General features: G+C 45.4%; 3 protein-coding genes across 4 annotated transcripts; 1 reads left to right on the top strand and 2 right to left on the bottom strand.

Moving 5' to 3' along the window:
* The first annotated feature begins 10,308 nt into the window (after positions 1-10,308).
* Positions 10,309-13,013, top strand: LOC119353350. Its single transcript, XM_037619951.1, has 7 exons — positions 10,309-10,790; positions 11,276-11,353; positions 11,435-11,577; positions 11,860-11,930; positions 12,023-12,118; positions 12,253-12,345; positions 12,436-13,013. Exons 1-7 carry the CDS (start codon positions 10,347-10,349, stop codon positions 12,516-12,518), a joined length of 1,008 nt encoding a protein of 335 aa, XP_037475848.1. The 5' UTR covers positions 10,309-10,346; the 3' UTR covers positions 12,519-13,013.
* Positions 13,014-13,285: 272 nt separating this feature from the next.
* On the bottom strand, positions 13,286-15,643 carry LOC119353349 (ribosome biogenesis protein NSA2 homolog). Its single transcript, XM_037619950.1, has 9 exons — positions 15,555-15,643; positions 15,264-15,383; positions 15,103-15,170; positions 14,722-14,830; positions 14,570-14,638; positions 14,420-14,477; positions 13,893-14,128; positions 13,697-13,748; positions 13,286-13,607 (listed from the first exon to the last, which is right to left on the bottom strand). The coding sequence occupies exons 1-9, from the start codon at positions 15,555-15,557 to the stop codon at positions 13,540-13,542; spliced, it is 783 nt and encodes a 260-aa protein (XP_037475847.1). The 5' UTR covers positions 15,558-15,643; the 3' UTR covers positions 13,286-13,539.
* An 835-nt stretch (positions 15,644-16,478) lies between these two features.
* LOC119353348 (F-actin-capping protein subunit alpha) lies at positions 16,479-23,105 on the bottom strand. Of its 2 annotated transcripts, XM_037619949.1 has the most exons (11): positions 22,966-23,105; positions 22,729-22,844; positions 22,255-22,344; positions 21,444-21,508; positions 21,206-21,367; positions 20,666-20,744; positions 20,484-20,561; positions 18,111-18,253; positions 17,024-17,098; positions 16,907-16,942; positions 16,655-16,790 (listed from the first exon to the last, which is right to left on the bottom strand). In XM_037619949.1, exons 1-10 carry the CDS (start codon positions 23,075-23,077, stop codon positions 16,930-16,932), a joined length of 933 nt encoding a protein of 310 aa, XP_037475846.1. In that variant the 5' UTR covers positions 23,078-23,105; the 3' UTR covers positions 16,655-16,790; positions 16,907-16,929. The 2 variants fall into 2 exon arrangements, with proteins under 2 accessions (XP_037475845.1, XP_037475846.1); XM_037619948.1 differs by lacking the exon at positions 18,111-18,253 and having other exon boundaries at positions 16,479-16,790.
* Positions 23,106-23,111: the final 6 nt, after the last annotated feature.

Below are 23,111 nucleotides of genomic sequence, written 5' to 3'. Positions count from 1 at the left end.
ACCAAGCTGAAAGACGATGGCAGCAACTACACGGACTGGGTCCGGAACCTGAGGATCATCCTCATAGCTGCCAAGAAAGATTATGTCCTACAAGCACCGCTAGGTAACGCACCTGTTCTCCCTGCAGAACAAGATGTTATGAACGCTTGGCAGGCACGTACCGATGACTACTCCCTCGTTCAGTGCGGCATGCTTTACAGCTTAGAGCCGGGGCTCCAAAAGCGTTTTGAGAGACACAGAGCATATGAGATGTTTGAAGAGCTGAAAATGGTTTTCCAAGCTTATGCCCGGGTCGAGAGATATCAAGTCTCCGACAAATTCTTCAGCTGTAAGATGGAGGAAAATAGTTTTGTCAGTGAGCACATACTCACAATGTCTGGGTCACATAACCGCTTGACTCAGCTGGGAGTTAATCTCCCGGATGACGCGGTCATTGACAGAATCCTTCAGTCGCTTCCACCGAGCTACAAGAGCTTTGTGATGAACTTCAATATGCAGGGGATGGAAAAGACCATTCCTGAAGTATTTGCAATGTTGAAATCAGCAGAGGTAGAAGTCAAAAAGGAACATCAAGTGTTGATGGTGAATAAAACCACTAAGTTCAAGAAGGGCAAGGGTAAGAAAGCCTTCAAGAAGGACAGCAAGGGAGTTGCCGCGCCCGGCAAGCAAGCTGCTGGGAAGAAGCCAAAGAATGGACCCAAGCCCGAGACTGAGTGCTTTTATTGCAAGGGAAGTGGTCACTGGAAGCGGAACTGTCCCAAATACTTAGCGGACAAGAAGGCCGGCAAAACGAAAGGTATATGTGATATACATGTAATTGATGTGTACCTTACCAGTACTCGTAGTAGCTCCTGGGTATTTGATACCAGTGCAGTTGCTCACATTTGTAACTCAAAACAGGAGTTGCGGAATAAGCGGAGACTGGCGAAGGACGATGTGACGATGCACGTCGGGAATGGTTCCAAGGTCAATGTGATCGCCGTCGGCACGCTACCTCTACATTTACCTTCGGGATTAGTTTTAAACCTTAATAATTGTTATTTAGTGCCAGCTTTGAGCATGAACATTGTATCAGGATCTCATTTAATTCGAGATGGCTACTCATTTAAATCCGAGAATAATGGTTGTTCTATTTATATGAGAGATATGTTTTATGGTCATGCTCCGATGGTGAATGGTTTATTCTTAATGAATCTCGAGCGTAATGCTACACATGTTCATAGTGTGAGTACCAAAAGATGTAAGATTGATAATGATAGTCCCACATACTTGTGGCACTGCCGCCTTGGTCACATAGGTGTCAAACGCATGAAGAAGCTCCATGCTGATGGACTTTTAGAGTCTCTTGATTACGAATCATTTGACACGTGCGAACCATGCCTCATGGGTAAAATGACCAAGACTCCGTTCTCAGGAACAATGGAGCGAGCAACCAACTTATTGGAAATCATACATACTGATGTGTGCGGTCCAATGAGTGTTGAGGCTCACGGTGGCTATCGTTATGTTCTCACCCTCACTGATGACTTGAGTAGATATGGGTATGTCTACTTAATGAAACACAAGTCTGAGACCTTTGAAAAGTTCAAGGAATTTCAGAGTGACGTTGAGAATCAACGTGATAGGAAAATCAAGTTCCTGCGATCAGATCATGGAGGAGAATACTTGAGTCACGAGTTTGGCACACACTTAAGAAAATGTGGAATAGTTTCACAACTCACGCCGCCTGGAACACCTCAGCGTAATGGTGTGTCCGAACGTCGTAATCGCACTCTATTAGATATGGTGCGATCTATGATGTCTCTTACCGATTTACCGCTATCTTTTTGGGGCTATGCTTTAGAGACTGCCGCATTCACTTTAAATAGGGCTCCGTCGAAATCCGTTGAGACGACACCGTATGAATTATGGTTTGGGAAGAAACCTAAGCTGTCGTTTCTAAAAGTTTGGGGATGCAATGCTTATGTCAAGAAACTTCATCCTGAAAAGCTCGAACCCAAGTCGGAAAAATGCGTCTTCATAGGATACCCTAAAGAAACTATTGGGTATACCTTCTACCTCAGATCCGAAGGCAAGATCTTTGTTGCCAAGAATGGATCCTTTCTAGAGAAGGAGTTTCTCTCGAAAGAAGTAAGTGGGAGGAAAGTAGAACTTGATGAAGTATTACCTCTTGAACCGGAAAATGGCGCAACTCAAGAAAATGTTCCTGAGGTGCCTGCACCGACTACAGAGGAAGTTAATGATGATGATCAGGATACTTCTGATCAAGCTCCTATTGAAATTCGAAGGTCCACAAGGACACGTTCCGCACCAGATTGGTACGGCAACCCTGTCTTGGAAATCATGTTGTTAGACAACGGTGAACCTTCGAACTATGAAGAAGCGATGGCGGGCCTGGATTCCGACAAATGGCTGGAAGCCATGAAATCCGAGATAGGATCCATGTATGAAAACGAAGTATGGACTTTGACTGACTTGCCCGTAGAGCGGCGAGCCATAGAAAATAAATGGATCTTTAAGAAGAAGACAGACGCGGATGGTAATGTGACCATCTATAAAGCTCGGCTTGTCGCTAAGGATTATCAACAAGTTCAAGGGATTGACTACGATGAGACTTTCTCACCGGTAGCGAAGCTAAAGTCCGTCCGAATCATGTTAGCAATTGCCGCATTCTATGATTATGAGATATGGCAAATGGACGTCAAAACGGCATTCCTTAATGGTTTCCTTAAGGAAGAATTGTATATGATGCAGCCGGAAGGTTTTGTCGATCCTAAGAATGTTGACAAGGTGTGCAAGCTCCAACGCTCGATTTATGGGCTGGTGCAAGCATCTCGGAGTTGGAACATTCGCTTTGATGAGATGATCAAAGCGTTTGGGTTTACACAGACTTATGGAGAAGCCTGCGTTTACAAGAAAGTGAGTGGCAGCTCTGTAGCATTTCTCATATTATATGTAGATGACATACTTTTGATGGGAAATGATATAGAACTCTTGGGCAGCATTAAGGCCTACTTGAATAAGAGTTTTTCAATGAAGGACCTTGGAGAAGCTGCATATATATTAGGCATCAAGATCTATAGAGATAGATCAATACGCCTCATAGGTCTTTCACAAAGCACATACCTTGATAAGATGTTGAAGAAATTCAATATGGATCAGTCTAAGAAGGGGTTCTTGCCTGTGTTACAAGGTGTGAAATTGAGCTCAGCTCAATGTCCGACCACGGCAGAAGATATAGAAGAGATGAGTGTCATCCCCTATGCCTCAGCCATAGGTTCTATTATGTATGCCATGATGTGTACCAGACCTGATGTAAACCTTGCCGTAAGTTTGGTAGGAAGGTACCAAAGTAATCCCGGCAAGGAACACTGGACAGCGGTCAAGAATATCCTAAAGTACCTGAAAAGGACTAAGGAAATGTTTCTCGTTTATGGAGGTGACGAAGAGCTCATCGTAAAAGGTTACGTCGACCCTAGCTTCGACACAGATCTGGATGACTCTAAGTCACAAACCGGATACGTGTATATTTTGAATGGTGGGGCCGTAAGCTGGTGCAGTTGCAAGCAGAGCGTCGTGGCAGGATCTACATGTGAAGTGGAGTACATGGCAGCCTCGGAGGCAGCGCATGAAGCAATTTGGGTGAAGGGGTTCATCACCGACCTAGGAGTCATACCCAATGCGTCGGGGCCGATCAAGCTCTTCTGTGACAACACTGGAGCTATTGCACTTGCCAAGGAGCCCAGGTTTCACAAGAAGAGAAGGCACATCAAGCGTCGCTTCAACTCCATTCGTGAAAATGTTCAAGATGGAGACATAGATATTTGTAAAGTACATACGGACCTGAATGTAGCAGATCCGTTGACTAAACCTCTCCCTAGAGCAAAACATGATCAACACCAGAATTTCATGGGTGTTCGATTCATCACAATGTAACTAGATTATTGACTCTAGTGCAAGTGGGAGACTGTTGGAAATATGCCCTAGAGGCAATAATAAAAGCATTATTATTATATTTCCTTGTTCATGATAATTGTCTTTATTCATGCTATAATTGTGTTATCCGGAAATCGTAATACATGTGTGAATAATAGACACCAACATGTCCCTAGTAAGCCTCTAGTTGACTAGCTCGTTGATCAATAGATAGTCATGGTTTCCTGACTATGGACATTGGATGTCATTGATGATGAGATCACATCATTAGGAGAATGATGTGATGGACAAGACCCAATCCTAAACATAGCACAAGATCGTATAGTTCGCTTGCTAGAGTTTTCCAATGTCAAGTATCTTTTCCTTAGACCATGAGATCGTGTAACTCCCGGATACCGTAGGAGTGCTTTGGGTGTACCAAACGTCACAACGTAACTGGGTGACTATAAAGGTATACTACGGGTATCTCCGAGAGTGTCTGTTGGGTTGACACGGATCAAGACTGGGATTTGTCACTCCATATGACGGAGAGGTATCACTGGGCCCACTCGATAATGCATCATCATAATGAGCTCAAAGTGACCAAGTGTCTAGTCACGGGATCATGCATTACGGTACGAGTAAAGTGACTTGCCGGTAACGAGATTGAACGAGGTATTGGGATACCGACGATCGAATCTCGGGCAAGTAACATACCGATTGACGAAGGGAATTGTATACGGGGTTGCTTGAATCCTCGACATCGTGGTTCATCCAATGAGATCATCGAGGAGCATGTGGGAGCCAACATGGGTATCCAGATCCCGCTGTTGGTTATTGACCGGAGAGCGATCTCGGTCATGTCTACATGTCTCCCGAACCCGTAGGGTCTACACACTTAAGGTTCGGTGACGCTAGGGTTGTAGGGATATGTATATGCAGTAACCCGAATGTTGTTCGGAGTCCCGGATGAGATCCCGGACGTCACGAGGAGTTCCGGAATGGTCCGGGGGTAAAGAATTATATATGGGAAGTCTTGTTTTGGTCGACGGAAAGGTTTCACGCATTATCGGTATTGTACCGAGAGTGCCGAAAGGGGTCCGGGGTTCCACCAAGGGGGTCCACCTGCCCCGGGGGGCCACATGGGCTGTAGGGGTGTGCGCCTTGGCCTATATGGGCCAAGGGCACCAGCCCCAAGAGGCCCATGCGCCAAGAGATGAGGGAAAGGAAGAGTCCTAAAAGGGGAAGGCACCTCCTAGGTGCCTTGGGGAGGATGGACTCCTCCCTGGCCGCACCCTTCCTTGGAGGAAGGGCCAAGGCTGCGCCCCCCCCCCTCTCCCTTGGCCCTATATATAGTGGGGGGAAGGGAGGGCAGCCACACCTAAGCCCTGGCGCCTCCCTCTACCTCTCCAACACCTCCTCCTCCTCCGTAGAGCTTGGCGAAGCCCTGACGGAGTACTGCAGCTCCACCACCACCACGCCGTCGTGCTGCTACTGGAGCCATCTTCCTCAACCTCTCCTTCCCCTTGCTGGATCAAGAAGGAGGAGACGTCACGTTGACCGTACGTGTGTTAAACACGGAGGTGCCGTCCGTTCGGCGCTAGGATCTCCGGTGATTTGGATCACGTCGAGTACGCCTTCCTAATCCCCGTTCTTTGAACGCTTCCGCGCGTGATCTACAAAGGTATGTAGATGCAATCCGATCACTCGTTGCTAGATGAACTCCTAGATGGATCTTGGTGAAACCGTAGGAAAATTTTTTGTTTTCTGCAACGTTCCCCAACACACGCAAGATCCATCTAGGTGATGCATAGAAACGAGAGGGGAAGAGTGTTGTCTACGTACCCTCGTAGACCGTAAGCAGAAGCGTTATGACAACGCGGTTGATGTAGTCGTACGTCTTCACGATCTGACCGATCCTAGCACCAAAGGTACGGCACCTCCGCGATCTGCACACGTTCAGCTCAGTGACATCCCGCGAACTCTAGATCCAGCTGAGTGTCGAGGGAGATTTTCATTAGCACGACGGCGTGATGACGGTGATGATGAAGCTACCGGCGCGGGGCTTCGCCTAAGCACTGCAACGATATGACCGAGGTGGATTATGGTGGAGGGGGGCACCGCACACGGCTAAATAATGTCAACTTGTGTGTCTATGAGGTGCCCCCCTCCCCCGTATATAAAGGAGTGGAAGAGGAGGGAGGGTCGGCCCTCTATGGCGCGCCCTGGAGGAGTCCTACTCCCACCGGGAGTAGGATTCCCCCCCCCCTTCCCTAGTTGGACTAGGAGAGAAGGAAGGGGGAGAGAGGAAGGAAGGAAAGGGGGGCGCCCCCCCCCCCCTCCTAGTCCAATTCGGACCAGAAGGGAGGGAGCGCGCGGCCTTCCCTGGCTGCCTCTCTCTCTCTTCACTAAAGCCCATTAGGGCCCATATACTCCCCGGAGGGTTTCGGTAACCCCTCGGTACTCCGGTATATGCCCGAACTCACTCGGAACCATTCTGATGTCCAAACATAGGCTTCCAATATATCAATCTTTATGTCTCGACCATTTCGAGACTCCTCGTCATGCTCGTGATCACATCCAGGACTCCGAACAACCTTCGGTTCATCAAAACACATAAACTCATAATACCGATCGTCACCGAACGTTAAGCGTGCGGACCCTACGGGTTCGAGAACTATGTAGACATGACCGAGACTCATCTCCGGTCAATAACCAATAGCGGAACCTGGATGCTCATATTGGTTCCTACATATTCTACGGAGATCTTCATCGGTCAAACCGCACAACAACATACGTTGTTCCCTTTGTCATCGGTATGTTACTTGCCCGAGATTCGATCATCGGTATCGTCAAACCTAGTTCAATCTCGTTATCGGCAAGTCTCTTTACTCGTTCCGTAATGCATCATCCCGCAACTAACTCATTAGTCACATTGCTTGCAAAGCTTATAGTGATGAGCATTACCGAGAGGGCCCAGAGATACCTCTCCGATACTCGGAGTGATAAATCCTAATCTCGATCTATGCCAACTCAACAAACACCATCGGAGACACCTGTAGAGCATCTTTATAATCACCCAGTTACGTTGTGACGTTTGATAGAACACTAAGTGTTCCTCCGTTATTCAGAAGTTGCATGATCTCATAGTCATAGGAACATGTATAAGTTATGGAGAAAGCAATAGCAACAAACTAAACGATCATCGTGCTAAGCTAACGGATGGGTCAAGTCAATCACATCATTCTCTAATGATGTGATCCCGTTAATCAAATGACAACTCATGTCTATGGTCAGGAAACATAACCATCATTGATTCAACGAGCTAGTCAAGTAGAGGCGTACTAGTGACACTCTGTTTGTCTATGTATTCACACATGTACTAAGTTTCCAGTTAATGCAATTTTAGCATGAATAATAAACATTTATCATTATATAAGGAAATATAAATAACAACTTTATTATTGCCTCTAGGGCATATTTCCTTCAAAGGCCTGTCAGGGGCGCCACAAGCTCGGGGGGCGCCCAGGGGGTAGGGCGCATCCTGTTGTTTCCTCCGCCAATATTATATATATATATATATATATATATATATATATATATATATATATATATATATTCCAAAACAGTTCTCCGTAAATTTTCATGTCATTTGGAGTTGTGCAGAATAGCTATCTCTGATGTAGCCCTTTCTAGTCCAAAATACCAGCTGCCGGCAATCTCCCTCTTCAGGTGAAACTTGCAAAAAAAAGAGAAAATGCATAATAATTGCATCACGAGGTGAAATAAAAATTCCAAAACATAATGAATAACAGTAGGAAAACATGATGCAAAACGGACGTATCAGTCGTCATCCAACGCTAGCCGCATACATTTCGAACTCTTTTTCAATAAACCGGATGAAATTCATGCAAACTCGGCTGGATTTCATATAAACAAGACGGATTTCATACAAACCAGATGAAAACGGTTACATTTTGGATCTATATTCAACTAAAAAGGTAAAATTATGTGCACGTACAGTCGCACGGAGCTCCACCCCCATGACAAGGATACACTACACTAGTCTCGGCGGGCCACGACGGATCGCTATGTCTTCTCTATGTCTGGCAGCCCGCTAACCGGACTGCCAGGAGTCCTGGAGGCATATTCTTCTCTTGTATCTTCCCTATGTCCGGCTACACCGCTCATCGGAGAGGTAAAGAGGGTGCTTCAGTGGAGCCCAAACGGGTGTGCCCAGAATGGTCTGAGATAAAGATCGGACAGATCGTCGGCTGTACAAGCCGGGGACGCGCCGACGTCGGCCTCCATGGGATACAAGTAGCGGCGGCCTCCCATGGGATACGAAAAAAGTAAATACTCCCAAGTTGCGACAAATGACGTGCATACAGCGCGTCACTTGTCACAACCTGAGAGGTGGAAGGGGTACCTCTCAATTAGTGATTACATACTATGACTCCATTGGACTAAGTTCCGGGCCGCTGATTTGTTATCCATCCCATGATCTGCCGACCTCTTCTTTTTATTTTGTGAAATCACTATATATACTAAGCTTCCAGGAAATGAGAGTAAGTGGTGCATCGTAAGGTTGGATGTTTGTTGTGAGCCCGGTTGTGATATTGTGCCTCGTTTTTTAACATAGTATAATCAAAGCCGCTCACGTAAACGAGCATACACTCATCCTTGTGAGCGCTCACCCTATCCCTATGGACACATTTGAGAGATTGAGCCAGCATAAATTTTTAGATTTTACGAAGTTACCACAGGCGCCTTGCAATCGATGGGAACGTCTCCTCCCACTGAACGAACATCGATAGAAGTCTGAAATAAATTCAGAAATAATGCGAACATCAATGTCAAGCCTAGGACTTGAACCTTGGTAGGCTGGGGGTATCACCGTCCTCCTAACCATTCAACGACATGTTGGTTCGCGATGTTGTGCCTTGTTGGTCAAACATATATCTATCTGCTCACATGAGTCATGGCGGGCATGAGGCCCCGGGTTCCTCCAGATGAGTCCCGCCATAATTTCACGCCATCCCTCGAAATATGTGCTAAAACAAATAGGCCGCTATCCTTTGATGGGGAGTCCAGTGATCAGTGGAACATCCTGCAAAGTAATCGTCATCTCTCCAGCAAATAAGTGGAAAGTATGTGTCTCGGGCCGTTATCGATCAATGAGTGTCATGATTGCACAAGGGTTCATCTTCGACATCGAATGAGACACGAGTGAGATAAATGGGAGAAGCCCCGTCTTTCAGATATACTTCGTGTATCGCTGTCATATTGCATCTTGTCATGAACCGCATTGGACCTGCGGTGAAGCTGATCAAAACCATTCTTTCATCTGCCATGTACCGTCCACGATGCAATAGATCGCACGATGGATGGATAAGAGAAACCATCCTACAAAATTACAATGTATGTCGTAGGCCTCCTTGTCATTTGTAAACATCCGGAGTAGTGCAAATACAAACATAATACATGTGCAAATATCCATATCCACACAACAAATGGATACATACAAGTGCAAATAAGTACCTAGGCCAACTCATCCATACAAGTGAACATGCATATACACATTTACAAACAACCCTAGTATTCTCATGTTCAAAATTGCTACAAATAATAGCTCATACATAATAGTAAAAAATCCAACTATAAGTACCAAATCCTAATCACACCATACAAATCCCTACCCATACATTTCTAAGACAGGCGCCAATATCAACAAATTTTGAAAAAAAGGGATGAACTAGGGTTTCTACACATGGGCTCAATGCAAAAAAAAAACCAATAAAAAGAAAGGAAAGTTGGGGGAATACCTTAAGGATTGGGAGGGAAGAAGATCCACCAGTTTTCCCCTCGATCCATACTTCTTCACCATGAATTTGGAGGGAGGAGAAGGGCGACGAGCAGGGTGAGAGAAGACATGAATATAGAATGAGCCCTCTGGCTCGGGTATGCAGCGAATCACGCTGACTCTGTTTTTTTTTTTTTTGTGAAGGGACATGGCTCCCCGGCCTAGGGTGTCATGTCTATTGGCATAGGCGCATAGCGCCCCTGCCTAGGGCGTCATGCGCCAACATATGGGCCCAACAATCGTCGATGTCGGCGTGGTAGATCAGCGCCTTGAATGGCGCACTTGACCAGGGTGTTATGATGACTAGCATGACACCCCGGGCCCGGCGGCGTGTAGAAAGGATCATTTTGTGAAATATTTTTAAAATGAGTTCATTTTGTGCTGAACTTTGAGGGTCGTCGTTTTTCACGATCGCGCCTTGTGATGCACGGCAACAGCACTGCTCCACCGTTTGATTTAAGTGTTGGCTGCATGTCCTGTGCGTACTGTGGTCTGCGGGGTGGATTTTCTCAAGAAGCAAAAGCAGTTGGAGTAGTCCACACTACAGCTCAACCCGTTGGAGTAGGGGATGGAACGCTTCCGGTTCAGGGCACCTCCCCTCTCGCTCAAGCTAGCCTTCGCCGCCGTCTCCCTCGGCGTCTCCTTCGCCGCCGTCTCCTCCTCACCCTCTCCCCTCCCTTCCTCGGCCGCCTCCTCCTCTCCGCGGACCGTAGCCGCCGACCTCCTCGCCGTCCTCGCCGGCCCGCGCGCCGCGGCGCGGGTGCCGGCCCGGGAGGCCTCGCGCCTGAGCTCCTGCCTCCGGTTCCTCTCCCCGGCCAACCCCGCCGCCGTGTCTAGCGCGTATCCCCGGAGGGGCTCCCGGAAGGTTCTCCTGGAAGGCTGCGATGCGGCCGAGGCGGACGCGATGGTGATGTGGCCGCCGGCGCCGGTCTTGGAGCTGGCGCTCCTCGCCGTCGACTCCGGAGGCGACCCTGGGGCCATCCACCGCTTGCTCGACCCCACCATGCTGCCGGTGAGTGCTCATTTTCCTCAATTGCTCCCCAGAGGCGTGGAATTTTGCACCGTTTAGGGTCTCGGAAGGTTTGGGGGCGATGGAATTTGAGATCCTGAGGGGCACGAGAGCAGGCATTGGTTAGAAGGGAAATGGTTCATTCGTCTGGTGATAATTCATTTTGATTTTGCATGATCATTGATCAAAATGTGGGATACTGTTATGAAGTGAGTTTCTAGTGGAGAATTCAGTTTGGTTTAGATGATCTGGATAAGGATGTTGTTTTATGTCATGTACATACTTCGGATAGGCACTACATATTGCATATTGGATTTCGAGATGTGTTTTTGTTTTACTTTATAAGGTTTGTGAGTGATTGATTGTGGGAAAAAACTAGCTTCTGTGGAGTAAACTGGTACACTAATGGAGAGTCACAAGTTTATCTACCAATGCCCGCAGTATGTTCTTTCTTTTCCTAACAAAATCTACCACGGTATCCTCGTTAGGTGCCTGATATTGAGGGAACGAAGAAGAGCAAATGCCACCTCACAAGAACACCGTATGGAAGACGCTTTGCTGATGAGGTCCGTGTTTGGCTCAACTTTTAGCCGGCGTTCCTTTTACTTGTATGTCCGGCATTGTTTACATGTTTGTGTTATGATCAGGACATCAATTCATACTTTGCATTTCTGTTTGAATTGATTGCTGCGCGAGGACCATCAGTTGGATTAAATGTTTCACTGACTCGTTATGATTTATTCCACGGGCATCTTTTCCTGGCATCTGGTACAGGAAGGCTTGGGATTCTGTAAGTTCTACCCAAATTTCTTATGGTTAAGATTATAGGATTGTGAAAAGAATATTTCTGTTAACGGATGGTCTTTAAAATACCACTAGAAACATTATGTATATATGAATGTTGCATTTACACCTTTAGATTGGTACGTATAAGTAAGAGCGTGTTTTCTTTCTGTTAACAGATGGTCTTTAAAATACCACTAGAAATATCATGTACTCCTTTAGATTGGTAAGTATAAGTAACAGTTTGTTAATTGCTAGGTATTGTCATGTTGATTATTTTCTGAAACAGGTTCCACGCCAAAGAATATCCAGCATTCGACAAGAAATTGTTCCCTTACAATTTGGGATATTGCCAGGCTGGTATGATTTAGTCAGATGCATATGAACTCTAAATCAAAAATTTCCTTGCACTGTGTGTTTGCATTTGATTAAAAAATTCACTATCTTGACAGAATCTGATGTACCCTATGATGATTCCATGAATTTACGTAATATCCTTTGGTTAGCTCCATTGCCATCCAGTGATAATAAAGTTTGGTTAGCACCAGGTATGCTGATACAGGCTACTGAGTACTCGAAGTTGTCCATGTTTCCGCCTTGTTCCTGTTTAAGAGATCGCAGAACTTCTTCCTGTTTTGCACATACGAACTGACATTTCGTGGACAATTTTGCAATCATACAGGGGTGCTAGTCGTCTTGGATGCACATCCAGATGGAATTATTTATCAAGATATGATACGTGACTATGTTCAGATCGTACGAACAATATACGAAGGTATGCTTTGTCAATGTACCTGCTGCTGTGACATGAACGCTTACTAAAAGGTCAAAAACCTAACTGTTAGTTCTCTGAATGGTCCTGCAGATGATTTCGGAGAGCTTGCGGTCGATGTCAACTATCTGAATGCAGCCAACACAGCTCCAGCGGATAGGATTTTCATTTGCTGACGTCCATCCATAGGATCATTGCCTTCACCGTGTGATTTCATCTCTGGGAAGGGAACACCAAATGTACCATTTTTTACAAGATGCACTCACTCGAGATCCAGGAAAGCATCAGTGATTTGGTGGCAAGTATCCTGTATAGTTCAGGTGTTCATCTCCAAGACGGCTTCAGATGCTTATTTGATTGAATGTACAGATGTAGCACTCGAGGAAGCAGTTAATCTATCGCACGCATGACATGTTTGTTTGATGGAGTTCATCAGAAATTCATTTGGTTGTGGCATTCGGGGGAACCAGTGTTTATATATTGTGAAAAGAATCAAGGTTGTACCTAGTTGTGCCTGTATCAACAAGTAACGTAGGTTGTATCTCGAGTGAACAAGGCACTTGAATTGCGTTCGTACTCGTTTCAGAACAACAAAAGCTATGGGTCCTCTTACGACTATGCTGCTGCATCACCAATTTGCAGTGATAAATTATTAGTAGCATGTTGCATTATTCAAGTATAGTCAGAAACAAGATGATCCAAAAGATATGCGGAGGATCTTTTATTCAAGGATTTGATTGTTTTTATAGTTGAAATTGTAAAGCAGGTTACGTCAAGGATTTGATTGTTTTTATAGTTCAAATTGTAAAGCAGGTTACGTCAAGGGGGAAGCACTGTCACCCCCTGGTACTACATTGTAGAGTGGGTGATCCCAAGATGAGAATCGCAACACACTCGGCTGCAGCATGATATTTTTGTATTACTGGAGGATGAATCGTAGAAATAAGCCAACCCACAACGTAATATGAGCAAGGAAAACAGAGACAGGTGGGACTTCCATTCAAGTATTTGCCGGATCTATAGCTCAAATTTTACAGCAGGTTACAGTAAGGGAAGAAGACTATTCCACCTTGACATTACACTAGAAAGTGGGTCTATTCCAAAGACAAGCACGAACTGCAACGCCGACAAAATTGCCCTTGTTAGACCGGATACAAACAGCAGACTCGCCGTCTTGACCAGAATTGTATCAAAGCTTCACACGAGCAAGACAGCATTGATACATCCATCGTTCTCCGGGTTATTCGTAACCTGTGCGTATTTGCCTGCACAGACAAGAAACATTGGTTTATGGAACATGGCTTAAGGCACAGGGAAGGGCAAAAGGAGCTGAGCTTTTCCACGGATGACTTACCCCAAACAACTTTTCCAGCAGGGGTTACGAGACCAAGTTCACTTACATTCACCTGAGTGAAGATTTATTATTGTAAGTACCAACAGGAAAATAAATCAAAGAACAATGACAAGCATCATTACTGTAAGCATTGATAGGGGGGAAAGTATATTAGCTACAATACTATTGCAGTGGAGATAAGGTTTGCTTTGCATACCTCAATAATTGTTCCCCTCGTCATAACACCAAGAGAAGTGTACATTGGACCATTTGGGTTTTTCTTCACCGAAATTATGTCGAGGTTGAACGTACATTTCAGTTCAGGGTGAGTCACATGAGCCTTGGTGAAACGCAGACCAGTAGGCCGGATGAACCTCTCGTACTTTGGTGGCTTCCTTGTAAATCCAGGGCCAACAAAGGTGGCTTTAGTTACCATTCTCTTCCACTGCTTGGCTGCACAAGGAAAATTTACCAGCTAAATTATTCGGTTCAGTGGAGAAGAAATAGTTATATGTAGTCAGTGCATTGTTCACCGAATGTTAAAAGCAACTTCAGACCAAAAACAGAAGTGAGCAGAATTCAGTTGCAGCACATTCACTTTTAGGAAAGCACTCCGAAGCAAAAAAATGGGCTAGCAACCGCCAAGGAATTACAAACTTATGCAATTCCTGTATATGAAATGCACGACATATGCAGATTACAAACTGTAATCTAGGTTGCCTAATAGATCTCATCATGACTTACTTTTCCGCTTGCCAGTGCGTAGAACTTTGAACATCTCTTCTTCAGCAACAGGTCTGACCTGCAAGAAGATGAAGCGTGGCAATATTTAGCCAAGTGGGAACCCACTGATTTTGAAGCAGGCAAACAACAGCAGTTTGAACTGAGAAATACCTTTGGCAAAGGAACATCCCATTTGCCAGCCTTTTCCTTCCTCTTTTGCTTAATTGTGTTGCTGAGAACCTACAATTGACGATAAATCAGCAACTGGTGCGATAAGAAAGGTCTGTATCACGGCAGGCGGTAGGAACAGGGTACGTATGCACCTTGGCGCGCTGTGTCGGATCACGATCCAGCAGATACGAAGGAATGGCGCCCTCCTCAACATCATCATCAACCTTCTGCCGGGAAGAAGACTCGTCATGCATTTTCAGGCTGCATGAACAACAATTGTGAGTAAGGCCCACACAACCGCAATCACATACGCTGATTCTACATCACGAGGAAAACATCCTTGATGCTGGAGTGTCTCCTATTCGTGTCACTGATCTTCTACCTAAATGGGACGGCGGTTGTTGCCCCCTTCGTCTCTAAAAAAATCTACTACGACTGCGACAGCGAACAATCATCATATCTCCTAGTTCTAGGCAAGTACCAACTGGAGCAGCAGCAAGCAGTCATTCAGAAACATTACACAGAGCACTTACGTCTTCTTCATCTGCGCCTTCTCGGCATACCGCTTCTTGGCGAACCTCTTGCCCTTGGCACCGAGCAACTGCGACAGACAAAACCACACACGCATCAGCAACAGAAACGCGCAGAAACATACTACATGGGATACGAAAGAGGGGTCGCATCGGGCAAGCACCTTGCGGGCATCCTTGGAGTTCTTCTTGACCGCGCGCGCCTCCTTCTTGCGCTTGCGCTCCTCGTAGTCCATGCGCCGGCCATGGCGCTTCTGGTGAAGCTCTATGTAATCTCCCTGAGGCTGCAGGGAAATCGAGCGCGGAGAAAATCAGCGCAAAATTCGAGGCGAGAACATCGTAGAGCAGTCAGAAAGCAAGCGGAGCAGGGGGGGCGAGCTCGGGACGGGACGAATCGGCAGCGGGGCGGACGGCGGAGGGAGGACGGCGGTGGGAGGAAGACGGAGGGGACTTACCATGGCGGCGAACCCTAGGGCTGGTCGGGGTTTGCGGTGGGGAGGCGGCGGAGAGGAAGGAGAAGAGAAGTCGTTTTGGGGGTTTATAGGTATTTATGGGCCTTGGGCTGCACGATCTGTGCCTGGGCAATTTTGACCGTTAGGAGGCTCGCGCATAATATGGGCCGAAAAGGCCTGCTCTGGAAATTAAATATTTTTTGACACTTGCTCAGGTAATTATTAATTGATTACCTCTCAACAAAAAAATTGATTGATCGCGTTTGCCTACTCTCTTCGCTTGAGTTGAAAAGTTGAGACCGTTGACTAAAATGTAATTTAACATGGGCAGTTAACAGGGTTTCCTCAAAAAAGATAGTTAGCAGGGTTGTTGTATCCCTAGCCCCGTCAGGGATCAAATACTAGGTATGTTTCCGTTGACAACAAGGTGTGTTTGTGGTTACTTGATCAATCTTCTTCGTAATCCAACCTTCGGTAGATGATGTATGAGTACATTCATGTGGTTCGCATGTCTATGTTGTATACTTAGTATTTCTATAAGAGAATATGGTATGTCTTTGGACATGTTAATGTAAGAGTGTTCACTCCAGTTTTTTCTCTCTTATTTTTTGCAAAAAAAAATATTGGACAACTCATAGGCAAATAAAATCTTGACTGAAATTTAGGCTAGACAGATTTTTGGTAGGGCAAACTTGGGCACTAGTACCAAACATACCATGAGGGTATACATGATAAACCTTCGTCCTAGAGACGATTGTAAGAATTTCAAAGAATGTTTCAAGAGTTCTGCACCATCTCTTGTCAGTTGTACATTATGTACATAGCAGATGATAAAATCTGTTTCGGGTCATCTCAAAAGGCACAAGGGACACATGCGTTTGATTTGGAGGCCAAATACAAACATCTCACATCAAATGAGGCAAGTCAGAATCTGAATGAACGAACATATATTCTGGCGATGCGATTTCTCCACAAAAGAAAGGTCAAGCTCTTGATTTACACCGCTATGTGAAACCACAGTAACCGAAAGAAGAAAACTGCTGATTATACAGGATAAGAATTGTACGGCCTACAGAACAGCAAATTGCATGGAGATAAAAATTCCACACGAAGCTACCTAGTGACATGGCTTCCTTTCCCTATCCCTAGCTCTTTGGCGAGGTCCCGCGTGAGGGTGATGGCATGCGTGTTATGCCATGGGAAAAGGGTGCGGGTAACCGGAAGTTTCCTCCGAAGATCCTGTGCACGAGACAAAACATGGAGTGAAACAGGGGACATGAAAAGATAAGTGCAGTAATCCGAGCGTTGCGACTATCCTGTTTAATGCCAGATTGTTTACTGATGCCTCGGCGTACCTTGAACGTTGCGTCGGAGAGATTCAAGTATGATTCCTGTGTGCAGAAATGTGTAAATAGCATTATTCACTGTGTTAGCATCTTGGGAGATTAAGTAGAGAACAGAAAGGTTCCAACCTCGAGAGATGAAAAATACTCGGACTCGTGATGCCGAATGATGTTAGCAACTGTGTGTGCAGTGTCTTCAGGTGACTGAAACATAAGTAATATAACATCAGAGGCATGTTTAAAATTTTAAACCTGGCGTTGATATAATAAAATGGACAAAGAAAGCAAATAGGGATATTGAAGGTGGCACCATGACTAAATATCCAAAAAGCATACTCAAGGCAGCACAACAAATTTAGATCAGATGGCACATCAATGGGTGAATGACACAAAGATACTACTACCTCCGTTCCAAAATAATTGAAGTTCTGGATTTGCCCAAAGTCAAAATTGTTTAATTTTTTGACCCAGTCTATACAAAAATATATTAACACTTAGAACACCAAATTAGTCTCTTAAAATTCTTTAAGACATATATTTTCGTATTATGTGTATTTGCTGTTGTAGATCTCTGCACATTTTTCAATAGAGGTAGTCAAACTTAAGCAAGTTTGACTTAGGAAAAAACTAGAACTTCAATTATTTTGGGACAGAGGGAGTACACATAAAGAAAAGGACAGACCCAGTGCATAGAAGCTCCCACACAAGGCGGGGTCTGGGGAGGGATAATTGGAACCTAGTCTTACCCCTGCAAAGTGCAATGCAGAGAGGCTGGTTCGAACCCAGGACCTCTTGGCACAAGTGGGAGGACTTCACAGCCAGGCCTGCCCTCTTGAAATGTGAATAGTGCAGCACACAAACTCCACAGCCAGATACAAAAGAAAATAACTAGGAAGGAAAAGAGTAACTATGCCCCACCCACGCTTTCTCTCTTACATGCTAGTCATGAGGTGAACTTGCAACTGTCATTTCTATCTACACAATCCAGCAAAGTAAAATCTGGGAGAGGAAATATGCCATAGGTTCATCATTTCCCAGAAAAAAGTTTGCATAAAGCTTAGGTTTGTGTTGGAGCAGTTTGCACCAATATAGTGACTTGGTAAAGTGAAGATAATATTTCTAAGTTTCTTGGATACAAATAAATGAACACATACCGACTTGCATGTGCAGGAGTTTTCGAGAAAACAATATTATCGAAGAATGGAATAAAGTTTACCTAAAATTTATAATGGCTGCACTGTGGGTCCAACTATACAAGCAAAGAATACTAAAGCAGTGATACAACAACCAAAATAGAGCTTCAGAGCCTGAGAAGAGACTTAATGGTAGGCCATGTTTAAGGTGATAAAACACCAAGTTCTGCAAAACAAATCCAAAATTCGAACATTGAGGGTGCCTAGAGGGCCAAGGTCGTAGTTTCGAGCCAAAATATGCTGCAGAGCTTTAGGCCTCTTCTTATGCATCAGAGGTTTTTAAAACGAAAGGGGAGGTCAAGGACCATGTTAGTCTTACAAATTTCCGCCCACACAAGCAACATATGTCCACTATGAGGTCAAAAAAAAAAAAGAGAAAAGTATACTTTTCATCCTTTAATTTTTGGCGAAGTTTAAATTTGGTCCCTCAACTATGAAACCGGACAACTTGCACCCCAAACTCTTGAAACCGGACAAGTATTGTCCCTCAAGCGGTATCTATGCTGACTCAACGTGGTTTTGACCGGTCCAGAGTAGGGCTGCAAGAAAAGCTCGAGGCTCGTGAGCCGCTCGAGATCAACTCATTTTTTGACTCGACTCGAAATCGACTAGAAAAGAAACGAGCTGAGTTTGAACACTTTATGTAGCTCGACCAAGAAACGAGCCGATCTTGAGCCAATATTGGCTCGCTCGATTTTAGCTCGATAGCTCGACGGAATATCATTATGTTACATGATCATGCCATATATTAAATGGAAATAAGATAATTTATTACCATATATGTTGTCTATAATTTTTGTCCATTTTATTTATCGACGAACATGGAAACTTAATTAAGTGCAGAGAAAAATTCGGCCTAATTATGGCACGTGGTTCACTATGTGTTAAATATCCTATATTTTTGGCAAAGGTTCCTAGCATATTTATCTCTTTTTTTCATCCATAGATTTATAATTTTTACCATCTCATTTTGCTCGAAACTAGCTCGAGATCAACTCGAGATCGTTACAAGCTGAGCACGAGGCATGTTCTACAACTCAATCATGAGCTTCACTTAGTTTGAGCTCGCTCGAATTTTCATATGAGTTGAGCTGAGCCAACTCCAACTCGCTCGAGCTCTACTCGTTTGCAGCCCTAGTCCAGAGTGACATGTGGCCAAGCTTTTACGGACAAAAAAAGAAAGAAAAAGAAAACACACACGCAACGGTCATGTTAACTCCATCGAGACAAAATATCGAACAGGTGTTGTGCGTGCCGCTCGCATGGTCCATACTGCTCTCCTGGCCATCACCCATCAAGATCTCCCGGCGATCAACCATCTGCACGCATCGGCGCTGCCTGTATGACCGAGGACGGTTCGGCATGGCGAGCTTGACCAAGGCACGGAGGCGGTGGCGACAGCCAGCAGGGCCAACGATGTCTCTGCACGGCGAGCTTGGCCAACGCGCAGATGGTGTGTCGACGAGCAACTTGGTAGGAGCACGGGGCAGACGACGGTGGTGCAGCAGCTCGTAGCGGTGCTGGCAGCCGACGGACGGTGGCCGGCAAAGCCGAGGCGCGACCGTGCACGCATGCATGGCCATCAGGAGCTCGCAGACAACGGCCATGGGAGCGGGCCAGTCGTTGAGGCTGCCTTGTTCGAGGAGCTCGCAGACCAGGACGCAGTTGGGTCCGGCGACGTAGTTGCCGAGCAGGGGCAAGATTCGCCGTAGGCTGGGTTCCCAACGCAGAGACGGTGCGGATCGCCGCCGCGCTGTCTGGGCTTTTCGATCCCGACGGCATGTTCCCCAACTGCATGCCCAACCCGGAGGACGCCCTCGAGCTCTGCTGTCGCTGCCACTCTGCTCGCCGCGGCAGCGGCCACAATCCACTCGGGCATGGCTGTAGGCTGAAGCGATTGCGAGAGCTGACTCAGCTGAGGGAAGGAGCGCCTGGAGCGGGCAAGTGGTGTTGAGCGCGTCGTCGGCCACCGCCATGAGCTCCCGCGCCAGCGACACGCCGACATTGCGGAGCGGCCTTACAGGTGTCGCCAGGACCAGAGACACCTCGCCGGAGGCTTCCACGCCCACGTCCTTCTCGTGCCGCTGCGACTGCACGCACGCCCACTGTTCGTCAAAATGCCCAGCTGAGTTAGAAGAACGAAGGAAGGAGATCCACCAGGGATAGCCACGTGGACGTAGACCCGGTCAAAACCATGCCACATCATCATGAAACCACTTGCAATCGGGAGAGCGACTTAAATTGTCCGGTTTTGAGAGTTAGGGGTGCAAATTGTCCGGTTTCGTAGTTGGAGGACTAAATTTAGACTTTGTCAAGAGTTTAGGGACGAAAAGTATACTTTTCTCAAAAAAAAATCACTACAATATGTAGGGCTCAAAATTATTCCATTCACTAACCTGCATTATTGTGGAGTCCTTGCGATCAACATCAGTATCCAGCTGCACATTTCCCTCTTCAAAATAATGAGCATCTACCTGGTGACCATACAAGTAATCTTTAAAATACAGAAGTTACTAATTTTACTTGCAGTGACATTATTTAACCATGATTTTAGCTTCAGCTAAGTAAAACAGCTAACCTGTATCTTTCCTTTAATTTCTACAAGTTGAAACGCATAACTGAATTCCAAAGTCCAAATGGAACGCCAGCTGCCATTGCTGGATGACACAATATTAAGTTGCCTCCATCAGACAGACACTAAATGATACGAAGATCAAACCTATAAGGAACATACTTCAAGTGTTCTAGTGACGTATTCTGTGAAACAAATGTTCAGATATAGCACAAGCACTAAATCTTTAAGTAAGAAAGTACAATTAAACATATAATAATGTATTATAAGCAGGTGATAAACAGCATAGCCACACACCAAATGATTAGTTACTAGTGGGAGGCAAGAAACAAGAGAGTGGTAAATATACAATCAAAAGTTGCATACTGAAAGAGAAATATAAGGATACAAAGATAAAAACTAAAGCCTCTAGAGACACTATAAAGAGGAGGAACTGAAAACAGGCATTATAATCCAAACTAAAGTCACTGATCTATAGGTGCATAAACAAGGTAATTTCCTTATAATAACAGCAAGGTAACAAAAAAGTCAGAAAAGAGAACATACCAAAAGTTCCGTGGGCTTCGTCTAGCAGCAGAAATAACTACTGCCAAACCAAAATCAGCTCCTGGTTCCTCTAGATCCTTTCCATTGGTACAATAAACGGCAGAAACACCTTTTGGATAAGCTTCACCAACATATTTGGACACTTCATAATCTATAGCACTCCTGTCTCAAGTAAATAAGTATGGTTTATTCACTGACTATGTAATATGGGCAATGAAAAGTAGCAGAGATAACATACCTAAATTCTTCAATATATCCTGACGGAAGCTCCTCATCTGTAGCAGGCCTCAATTTTGTACAAGTCTAAACATAAACACGAAACAAAATGAATTAACTTAAGGTAAGAATTCTCATATTTAATGACAATAAGAAAGGAGAATGAAATCCCATATCCAAATTTGTGGAGGCGGGTAATATTAGCCTGCAAAGCATAGTTCTGCTGGTAGTGGTGTTTGATGTAAGGGTTAATAGATAAAGGCCACTGCAATTTTGAAATATATTGGAGAAGTCATTTTTCATGTTTCTGCTTTTTTGAGCTATTTCAAGTATCATAAGAAACCCATTCAATTCAAGTCCAGCAAATCCATTTGGTTTGAAACATATGATTATTTCAGTATCATTGCCCAGATCAATTCCTCAGTAAAAATATAAACCAGCAACAGAGAGAGTGGATTATTTACATGCAGAGCTTGGCTCAGAGCTAAAGTATGTTGAGTTATACACTATATTACATCCATGTGACATGTTCAACATGAAATAAGTGGTTTCGCAACAGCGTAAATTGCAAACTGAGTGAACACTGCTAAACCATAAATGAACCTGGGCCATTCGTCAAAACTCAAAAGTATAAGAATGGTAAGACCATTAAGGTCAAGATGCAAGCCATGCTTACTGCAGATACGCAATTGCTAAATACACTACTCTCTAAGATGAGTGATTATTTGTACAGTGGTTTGCTGTACATTTTCTGGCGTGTTAAAATATTGTAAGAATAGGCATAATAAAGCTAAATTGTCGTGAGCGGTATCAAGCACATTATTCAATGATACCTGCTTAACATGGTCCACGGTAGCAATTTGTGCGGTCCTAGGGTCCAGATAGTTGTTCCTGTCAATCTCCCCATAAGTTGTGATGATTATCTGCAGGTATGTATCACACAATTAAAATTGAACATTCGGCCGACAGGGACACTTCAAGCATTATACTCCCTTCATGGAAGGGAAATTGACACAAAAAGAACAGTGGCCCATCCAGCGGAAATGCTCCTACTATAATTATCATGTGGTCAGAGAGAGAAACTACCCCAAATGTTCCTATCCTCAACTCGGCCTACAGTACAGTACAGTTGTTCAGTTCCACAAGCCTAGCAAATTAAAAATAAATCCGAAAGATAGCCTGAGAGCCAGATTCGTGGAGTCTTAGCCGCTGGTTTAAGAACTATGGCACACACAAGTTATCACTTCCAAAGTAATTCGGCACTGTACGACAGCTCTGAAGGGAGAGAGAGAGAGAGAGATGCTCACATCGCCGCTGCGGTCTGGGAGCTCGAGGGAGACGAGGTGCGTCTTGTTGTACTCCGGGTAGGCCTCGGCGGCCGCGGCCTCGTACGCGGCGTCGTCCCCCAGCAACGCCCGCACATCTGCGCGCATTCGAACAGGCGAGGAGTCAAACAGACGGCACGGGCGAAACACACACACGGCTCGCCGGAATTACGGGCGCGTAACTGGGGATCGAATGGAGGGAGGCGGGCGGGGGGTTACCCTTGGCGACGTAGTGGATCTCGCCGGTGGGGGCGTTGGCGAGGAACCAGACGGCGATCTCCCGCTTCTGGTCGCCGCTGAGCGGCTCGCCGGCGCCGCCGTCGTCCGACATTTGGCGGGCGCGGGCGGGGAGCGGCGGTAGGTGG

Source organism: Triticum dicoccoides, chromosome 2A, assembly GCF_002162155.2.
Source record: "Triticum dicoccoides isolate Atlit2015 ecotype Zavitan chromosome 2A, WEW_v2.0, whole genome shotgun sequence".
In the NCBI taxonomy this organism is placed as follows: domain Eukaryota; kingdom Viridiplantae; phylum Streptophyta; class Magnoliopsida; order Poales; family Poaceae; genus Triticum; species Triticum dicoccoides.
The sequence above is the reverse complement of the archived record's forward strand: the minus strand, read 5'-3'. Positions and strand labels throughout refer to the sequence as shown.

Coding starts and splice junctions, on each gene's coding strand:
- LOC119353348 (XM_037619948.1), bottom strand. CDS start 23,077: ATGTCGGACGACGGCGGCGCCGGCGAGCCGCTCAGCGGCGACCAGAAG. Junction 21,368..21,443: donor GGATATATTGAAGAATTTAG/GTATGTTATCTC, acceptor TACTTGAGACAG/GAGTGCTATAGATTATGAAG. Junction 16,791..16,906: donor TCTCCGACGCAACGTTCAAG/GTACGCCGAGGC, acceptor TCTCGTGCACAG/GATCTTCGGAGGAAACTTCC.
- LOC119353350 (XM_037619951.1), top strand. CDS start 10,347: ATGGAACGCTTCCGGTTCAGGGCACCTCCCCTCTCGCTCAAGCTAGCC. Junction 10,791..11,275: donor TCGACCCCACCATGCTGCCG/GTGAGTGCTCAT, acceptor TATCCTCGTTAG/GTGCCTGATATTGAGGGAAC. Junction 12,119..12,252: donor TAAAGTTTGGTTAGCACCAG/GTATGCTGATAC, acceptor GCAATCATACAG/GGGTGCTAGTCGTCTTGGAT.
- LOC119353349 (XM_037619950.1), bottom strand. Junction 15,171..15,263: donor ACTCCAAGGATGCCCGCAAG/GTGCTTGCCCGA, acceptor TGTCTGTCGCAG/TTGCTCGGTGCCAAGGGCAA. Junction 14,639..14,721: donor ATCCGACACAGCGCGCCAAG/GTGCATACGTAC, acceptor CGTCAATTGTAG/GTTCTCAGCAACACAATTAA.